The sequence below is a fragment of the Castor canadensis genome, chromosome 8, assembly GCF_047511655.1.
Source record: "Castor canadensis chromosome 8, mCasCan1.hap1v2, whole genome shotgun sequence".
In the NCBI taxonomy this organism is placed as follows: Eukaryota; Metazoa; Chordata; class Mammalia; order Rodentia; family Castoridae; genus Castor; species Castor canadensis.
The window spans coordinates 126,421,697-126,431,307 of NC_133393.1; the positions used below are offsets into that span (position 1 = coordinate 126,421,697).

At 34.1% G+C, this 9,611-nt stretch overlaps 1 protein-coding gene across 3 annotated transcripts in view; it reads right to left on the reverse strand.

Annotated features, from left to right (window-relative positions):
* C8H12orf50 (chromosome 8 C12orf50 homolog) overlaps positions 1 to 5,940 on the reverse strand; it is a 44,112-nt gene extending 38,172 nt beyond the window's left edge. For 2 of the 3 annotated variants that reach the window (XM_074081785.1, XM_020162332.2), the window contains exons 1-2: positions 5,821 to 5,832; positions 5,376 to 5,496 (exon numbers count right to left, since the gene is read on the reverse strand). In XM_074081785.1, coding sequence (XP_073937886.1) covers positions 5,376 to 5,496; positions 5,821 to 5,832 — 133 coding nt within the window. Of the gene's footprint in view, positions 1 to 5,375; positions 5,497 to 5,820 lie in introns of all 3 variants that reach the window. The other variant, XM_074081784.1, reaches the window with a different exon arrangement.
* Between the last annotated feature and the right edge of the window lie 3,671 nt (positions 5,941 to 9,611).

The window sequence follows — 9,611 nt, forward strand, 5'->3', positions numbered from 1 at the left end:
TTGGCTTTTCTTTTCTTTTCTTTTTTGGACAAGGTTTTTCTATGGAGCCCAAGCTGGCCTTGAATTTGCAATTCTCTGCCTCAGCCTCCAGAGTGCTGGAATTACAGGTTTTCAACACCTTGTTCAACTTACTTGGCAGCTTTAATGATTTCTAAAAAAAGTATGCTGGAATTTTGATAATTACAGTTGCTGCTTAGAGATAAGTCAACTAGTGAAAATTGCTTTCGAAAGCACCGCAAACTAGAAAATTACAGCTGGTGATTTAGATAACATTGTTGTGGCTCCAACTCACTTACTGAATAGATCTGTGCAATAGGTCTCAATTCATCAAGCAGAGGCCCTAGAAGTTTTCACAGATGGCATAATTAAATATCAAAATTTTAACTTATTTTAGCCTAGGAGAAAATTACATACCAATTACACAATGCTTTGTGTGAGCTGATGTTTAACTAGCTGTATTTTGCTATCACATAATTTGTAATAATACCACCTTGAACTTATAAATTAATTATATGTACATTATATACATATCATAATGGGTGGATTTTCATAACAGTGCCACTTTATAATCTAATCTTTGTTCAGGGTGGAAAGATTTAGAGTTCCAGTTTTGGTTAATACCGGTGTTTCTAGAAATATTATGGGAAGTATTAGGTTTACCAAAGATCAAATTATTACCTTCCAAAGTATTGAAATATTTCCAAAATGAGTAGGTAACATAATGGTCAATTCATATTTCAACAAAATCTGATGGTTACACTATGCTTTGGATTTGGTTTGTCCCCCAAAGATTCATGTGTTGGAAACTTGGCCCTCAGTATAGTTGTGCTGAGGTGGCAGAAGTCTTAAGAGGTGGGGCCCAATAGAAGGTAATTAAGCCATGGCATTCCACTTTCATGAATGGATTAATGCTGTCTCTCAGGAGTGGAAACAGGTCTTCTGGGACTAGTTTAATCCCCATGAACAGTGAGTCTGACATCTCCCGTTGCCCTATTTTCACATGCCTGCTTCCCCTTGTACTTCTCTGCCATCTTGTGGTACAGTCAGGAGGAATCCCTCTGTCACAAACCAGTGCCAGGTTGTTTGGGCCTTCCAGACACTAGAAGGTTGAGCCAAATAAACCTCTTTTCTTTATGAATTTTTCATTATTTTATTATAGCAACACAAAATAGACTAAGACAATAGTTTACTTAGAGTCTGGAAATTAGATCTTCTTTTCTAGATTTTAGAACTGTGTCTGAACAGAGGGAATAAGTTTCCCACTTAACCTGAATAGATACTATTCAAGGAACCCTAGGGGAGAACTGGCCACTAGGTAAAAGGCAATACTATTTGTTTATGTTAGATGCTTTGCATTCATCAGTGAATGAAATAAAAATTCTCAAAAAACCTTTTGTTCTGTAGGAAGGAGTCAGAAAACAAAGAACAGACATAGTAAACAAATAGATTATATTATATATGAGAAAGTAATAAGGGAAATGACAAAAAGATGGTAGGAGCAAGACAAGGAAGTTGTATAAGGAAGAGATGGGAAGTCTGACTACATTTCTAATAGGGTGTAAAGGATAGGCCTCATTAGCAGGTAATATTTGAACGTGGTTTTGAAGAAATAAAGGAGTTTTCCACAAAGATGTTAAAGAAAGAGCACTTTCTGCAAAGTCCTTAAAGCAGGAATGTCCTAACATGTCCTAAGAAAAGTAAGGAAACAGTGGGGTTACAGAAGTGATCAGATAAATGAGTGTGGGAGAGAAATTCAGAGAACCGGCACTTGATCAGACAAAAATCCCTTGTTTAATCCCTTGTTAGAATGCTGACTTCTTTGAATGAAATGAATAAGCACTGGAGGATTCTGAGTAGAGGAGTGACATCCGATTTATGTATAAGAGTATGTTTCTGTAGCTGCTGTGCTTTGAATAGACATAAAAGGGGAAGAGATGAAGTGGGGAAATCAGGAGGCTACTGTAGTAACCCAGTTATGACATGATAATGGCTGCTTGGCCAATGTGGGTATATACAGATGATAAGAAAAGTTATGTTCTGGACATATTGGGATGGTATAGTTAACAAGATTTCTGTATGGATTAGATGTGGGATATGAGAGAAACAGAATTCGAGGATAATTCAGATGCCCTGAGCAACTAGAAGGATGGAATTGCTATCAAAGTGAGATAGAGTTATCAATGTAGCAGGTTTGAAAGAATGGGGGTAAAAATTATGAGTTCAGTTTTAAACACATTAAGTATGAATTGTGTACTAGTTACACAAGTTAAGAGTTCAAGTTGGAGGCTAAATATAGGAATCAAAAGTCATTTTTGAACATCTGGAATGGATATACAAACTTTGGAATCAATGACATGAATCATATTCAAAGCCATATGGCTGGATGAAATTTCCAAGGAAACAGAGATAAAAAAGAACAGAGGACACTGCATATGTAAAATGTTGGAAGAGAGAGGAGTAACCAGCAAGGGAGAGTGGTAACAGAGCACTAAGAAGACAGGTAGAGTTTGGAAGCTAGGAAAGAAAATTTTATCAAGGAGGAATGGGTGATCAAATGCGTCAAATCTTTCTAATGGTTCAAGTTAAATAAGGACTCAAATTGACTCCTTGATGAAAGAGGCTAAGAACACTAATTTGCAAGGAAATAAGAAAGGAGAGAAATATTTGGTAGCAAGAATAAATAACCAATTTGAGGAGAACTACTATAATGGGAACAAAAAAATGGGGGTGGTTGCTTGTAAGAGAATGGATTGAGAGATGGGAGAATTTTTTTAGTAATTAGAGGGATAAATGCATGTTTGTATGCTTATCGGAATGATTTGACAAGAGTTAAAATGATTCTGTAGAAGACAGTGGGAAGATTTCTGAGTTTATGTCCTTGAGAACACAAGAGAGGGTAGCATCTGGTTACTAAGCAGCATGATATACTTCAGATAGGTATATGATAGTTCATCTATGGTAAGTATGGGGACGAGGCTAGTATAAAAACTAGTAGATAGGAAGATATAGTGAAATTATCTTCTCATCACTCAAGTTTTTTCAGTACAGTAGAGATGATGTTGGAAGTTTAAGGAGAAGAAAGGCAGCATAAGGTGATGGTCTAGGACAACAGGAGTGAACTGACGGTGTGTCATGTAACATGATTAAAATTCAGCATTATGGACTAAATTTTTAATTCAGTCAACATAGTTATGTGTTTTCTGCAGTCATGTTCAACACTATGGATGTAGGCATAGAGGAGGTGGAGAGTTCTCCTTTATCAGTTATGGTTCAGAGAGAGATCAGTGAAGCTAGAGAGTGAAGGTTCTGTGAAAGGGATATACTACCAGGTAGAAGTGAGAAAAGATATAAGGGAGGTGAAGGATTGAGGAGCTGAGATAAAGGCATTGAGAGGCTAAGATAATGATAGATCACATATTTTATATTAAAATTTCTAAAAGTCACACAATAATAGTATTACAGTGATAATAATCCAGGAGTTAATATTGTTGAAAACAAAGAGAAAGAACCTAAATGGATAGAAGACAACACTAAAGAGTAAAATGACATAATCTGTTGACATTAGTTATACTGGATGGTTCTACCAAGAAGTACCAAAGAATCATCTGAAGCTGGCAATGAGAACCAAGAAAATCCCTCATCTCACTTCTAGGTTTGGTGCTACCTGAAGATTGGGAGAAAAAAGTAGCCAACAATTGAAGGTACTACAAATAGGGTGTTTGGGGGAAACGACTGTTACATTAGAGTGTGAAAATGAAGGAAAGGTTCAGAGAAGTAGAGAAAGAATTGTTGATAATTGTAGGTTGAGGAGGGGGCAAGTGAAAAGGACAGAAGAGGGATAGGAGTCTGTAATCTGAAAGTCTCGTCTTGATTGACATATGAAAAAATGAAAGAGATAATGAAATTAGCCCCGTTTTCACAAAATTTAAAACACGTAAGTGGACACAATGAGGTTATCTCTGTGTTGGAGAACATGGTAGGTGCATGGGATTTTCTCTTGTCCTCAATTGAAAGAGTCAAGGAGATTAAGGAAGGTGAGTATTAGCCTGTGAGTCTCTTTATTCCTCCCTCATGGTAGAATACCTAGGGGACGGGCTTTATCCAGTAAAAGGATATTGATCTGATCTTATTGAGGGGAGAGCTTATGCCAAGTTGTCAGGCTAAGTCTTGATACCTGTTGAATAAGTTGAGACTCCCAGAAAAGCCAGTTCTGTTTATAATTATGAATATAATAATAATGTGAAAGTAATCAACTAATGCTAGAGCAGTTAGCCTGGGGCACATATCCTTACGGTTGGGAGCCCAGCATTTGTCAGTTAAACAGACATTCCACCCTTCCTCTGTCCAGAGATGCATCTTTGTTTTCTTCTAGTCTAAAAGAGCTAGATTTATAGATACTAATTTTTCCTATAAGCCAGTAGGGAGTAAATTACTAGCAAGATAAAAAGAATGCAATAAAATATTTTTCATGAAATAAAATCATACTGCATGTGAAGTAATGGGGCCAAGGTAATCACTTAAATTAATGCAGCAACTTTAATCCCCCCAGTAGATTATGATTCAGTTGTCACTATTCATCTGTTTTAACATCCAGTTTTATGGAGCATCTTTGCCCCAGACACTACACAAAAAAAGTGGTAAGGAAACTAGTTATGATTCCTAACCTTTATGATGTTTATAGTCTCATGAGGAACACAACCATTGCAAAGTAATGTTTTATATTGTATAACATATATGATAAATATTTAGAAGTATGATGTACACTGTGAGATCAGAAATTTTAAGATGCACAAAAAAGGACTTAAGTTTCAGTTATCCATTTGCCATCTGAAGCCATTTTTTTCAAATTCCAAAGGACAAATGTCCTGTAAGCTCATTTCTAGAGTCGTTCCATCAGAGATATTTGGTGGCCATAGCAGGAGAGTGAAGTTGCTACAACATCAAGAAAACCTTGACAGCAGCAACTTCTTCAGTAAGGGTCTTGGTATTCACTCTTTTTGAGTCTGATATCTTTTGTGTTTCCTTTGAGACCCACTTTAAGATTCACCACAAAGTAGAATCATGCTATCATTTAGTTGGATTGAATGCTGTCATGCCTTTTGTAGTAACAAGATTGTATTTTCTCCATAATAAAGTCTTAGGAAGAACTCCACAACAAAGTATTAGGAAGAACCATAGCACAGAGCTGCTCTGCTAGAAGCAGAATTATGTAACTCAGACTGTACCCCTGCTTACTGCACTGATGAGATAGTTTTCTGGCTATTAAGCTGCATTGTTCATCATGTCGTACTTTAATGTATCAAGCTATGCTGTTACTTCTAAACCAGATTATAATATGGTATGTCCAAATCATTCAAAAAATATATTGTACTCACTGCTACTTGGTGGCAAAAATAATCCATTGATATTTCGAGGTTTGCTGTGGTAAAAGATACAACTGATCTTCACACAACCAAGTGGTTGAGTTTCCCAGAAGCATGAAATACTGCAGTTTTGCTAGACAAAGAAGGTGGGAGAAAATGTAAAGTTTGGATGCCATATTCACAATAAACACAACACAATGTGGAAAAACAGCTGGAATTACTGCTCAAGTGTGTCTCCTGGCTTTCAGTGTTTCTAAGCTCTACTATTTAAAAGATGGAATGGATATTCCAAAATATGTTCCCCACTTTTCTAAGAATCTAAGTGGCACAAAATGAAAAACACCTAAAATTAAATAGTGGGAAAAAAGAATTATTTCTTCCCTATCAAGTGGTAAAAGTATAATTGAACATTATTGAAAAGATGCTTTTTAACAAAAATAATGTTGAGTAATTTTACCTGCATTTCCATGTGTCTAAACCTGCAAAGTGGATCTAAACATTTTTTCTCTCTCCATAATGAGCACACAGTGTCACTGCCAAGGGCCTCTTCGCAGTGTCGGAATCGGCACTGGGAACCCTAAAGAAATAACATAAATAGTCCAGAAAACTCAGTGTTGGTGTTAATGTTTCACAATATATTAACATAGATTGATTATCAACTAAAGGAACCATGAGTATATAAAATTAGAATCTGAAAAATACACACTACCAATATAGTACTAAATATAGTCTAAACATAACCTAAATTTTAGTAAAATTAGTCTATCTTTAGTGAAAAAGTGGTAAGAAAACCTAATGATTAAATAGTACAACATGCCACAACTTTCTCACAAAATGCTACTTTTTATTACCAGCTAACCCATAGAATTTACTAAGAATAAACATATGAGACTAGCAATACCCTTGCTTGATCACAATCTATGACAGAATGAATTTCTTTCTCAAGCCAGACAAATACTTCAGAATCACTAAACATATTCTAATTGTAGGGATAATCTCTACCAATCAATCCTTTGTTAGATAATCTGTTTTCTTACTCAGTTTATGGAGATACCATAAGTGTTTATACAGAGAAAGAGAATGGAGCTTAAACTGCCTATAATTATGGAGTTTTAAGTAATTACCACATTAGGCTGTGTAACATAAATACTGTATGCCCTTGACCTACAAAGATACTGGATTATACACATACATACTGACATTTTTCTATACCAACCATAGTAGAAGTGGAGTTTTCAATCAGTTGCTGTTACTTTTTAAAAAAAAAATTCTTTTCCACATAGATCCACAGACAGAAAAACTATAGGTTACTATCACATAGTGAGCTGAGAAACATGCAATAAAAATATTCCATTAAATTCATCCTACCTTTGATACATGTTCCATGGTAGTTCCTTACCTTTTATCTCCTTCCTACGTCTGTTTTCACTCTCTTCCCCCTTTTAAATACCGATCTGTGTACTCTCAAGGGTAGTGGGAGTGTCTTTGAAAGTGGATAAACTGGTATTTGACCACCTGGCTTCACTACTTTGTTCATAATAACAAAGCTAATACTTAACTCATCCTCTCTACGCATCAGTTTCTTCATTTGTAAAAAAAGAGAATAAAACAGCCTCCACATAGAAGAGTTGTAAGCATCATGTGAGGTAAGTTTTTGCGATTACTATTTGTTTATTCATTTAATCCTTTACTGACACCTATCTACCCATCAATCAGTATGCCAAATACTTGAGGACAAACAGAGAAATAGGCAAAACTGGCTGCTAACCCAAAACCTGAAGTCTATTGTTATTTACCATCCTAGAGTTTAATCTAAAGATAACAAGACACTAGAAATGGATCTAATTCCTGTGGTCAAAGATTGACTTTATTCAGGCTTCTCCACAGAGATGAAAAACATTGAGCTAGACACATCACCTCTTTCATTTGTTTCAGTTTGACATGAACAGGATGTTTCTCCATTTACTTGGTTTTACTGAGATCCGTTAATTTTTAGATGATTCATTTATATGACATTTTCCCATTTTTCCATGATACTTAATTACCTGTTATTACTTAGACTTTTGACAGGGAAAAATACAGTAATTGTGTTGATGAATTTCGGCTAGCAAAACATTTAGATATATTCCATTAAGTTTGATAGTGACCTGAATTCAAGTATCTGCATTTATATAAAAGAAATTACATTAACTAAAATAAGATGATATATAACACTTCAGTATTATATTCAGAATTTGATGTCTAGAGAAGCCATAATATAAAGTACTACATGAAAAAAACCAAAGGCAGCTAACTGACATGAGTAGTTTCAACAAATCATAAGTTTTAATCATCTCAGATTTCCTTACAGAAATTCAGTATATCAAAAATACATAAGCTTTTACTTTAGATTTTAAGTACATAAACTATTTTGAGAGAAAATAGTAAATTTTGACTCAGTAATACAAATTATCTTCCATCATTCTACTAAAAAGCTTAAGCATGTGAAGTATTGTAATATGTACAATATTTACCTTTATGCATGTGGAATTAAAAAAGAAATAGCAGTCATTCCCAACTTCTGCCATTTTCAACTTTCTTGCTGATAATCCAATGATTGTTCTCTCTCTCTCTATGTGTATGTGTGTGTATATATATATATATATATATATATATATATATAAGAATTGCAGGAGTGCAAATATAAGAACTATCAGTGTGTAAAGAAGAAAAAGAATTTCTTTTTCACAGTCTTTCAGGCTATCAGTAGTATTCCTTTATAACTGACCTCCTGTTGACAGTATATTACACAATAGATAATTCTTAAATAAATTTAAATTAGAAGATACCTTCTCTAGCTTTGCAGAAATGTTGAAAGTGGTTGCTAGCAAGCACCCAAACTCAAACTTCCAGAATTTTCCTCTTTGTTACCTAACCCATTGTTTGCTCATCATAAGTGATCTCATATGTAACTGTAGGCTAGTTTACCTTAGTGAATACTGTGCTTCCCTTACCCAATTTTACTATATTAATACAAAATGCTATTTAAAAATAAAATGGTATATTTTTTCTTTCAATGTTCTGATTGAATAAGGAACATAAATTAATTTATATTTTCATAATTAAAAAGTAGTATTTTACAAGTAAATAGCTATTTTTGTACATTGTTTGGAAATAAATCTAGATATTTCAAATAGATAACTATGCTTTCCACATTCTAAGGAAATAGATTTAAGTATGTACTTGCTGCTATCCACTGATTTAGGAAACAATCAGACTCAGATTGTGATAAGCCCATGAAAATAAGTTAAACTACCTTTTTGCCGTTTTTATTTCTTTTTCACCCATTATAAAGGGAGGAATAGTTTCTTCCTAGTGCTGAAAGTTTCCAGAGTGCTTGAAAATTTTGAGAATTTGTTGAAAACAATGTGGAGTACTTTGATTCCAAGAATGAGACAGTTCCTCAGTAGTTACTGGACTATACATCCTAGTATCTTTACTAAAAGAATTAGAACCTAGGAGAAATTAATAAAAATATTTATCATAGGCAACCAAGAAGATGGAATGGAGGTGACAGAATATACTAGATAAAATACAATTCTAACTTGCAATGTACTTTTAATTAGAAAATTATAAAGATCAAAACAAATATACACTTTGGTTAAGTGAAACTGGTTAAATCAGTATGAACTTTTTGAATGCAATATTTTAGGATAAAAATCTAGGAAATACAATAAGAAGGTAAAATTTAGAAAAGAGTGGTTTGCCTAAAATGTAATTATAAAAAAATAATAAAAATAACTAGGTAGTATTAGAAGTAAATAAAGAGCAAATAAGAATTTGGCTAAGCCCTAGAAAATACTGCAAACATACATAGAAAAATATATCTTGACTTTTGTCTTGTTTCTAATTCTGGAACAACAAAGTACCCATCACAAGCACCTAGACTACTGAAAGAAGCACCTGTAAGAAATGTCTTTTAGTGTTTTTGCCTTCAGATAAACTCCCTCTCTACCTGTGAACTTAGAGCTTCATTGGACTGTTTTAAAATAGTTACCAAACATCATTATTGCTTGATTAAATGATTTTATACAGGGGAAAAGCTGAAAAATGTTTTTACCTTTGAAATTAGGTGCGAATAACCACATTCCAGTAGACACAGCAAAACAGGTCAAGTTCACGTGGGGATTTTTTTTTTTTGATTCTCATTGCAAATTTTGTTAGCCTTTAGAATATGTAGCCCCTTTTAAGTTTCTCATTTTTAAGCTT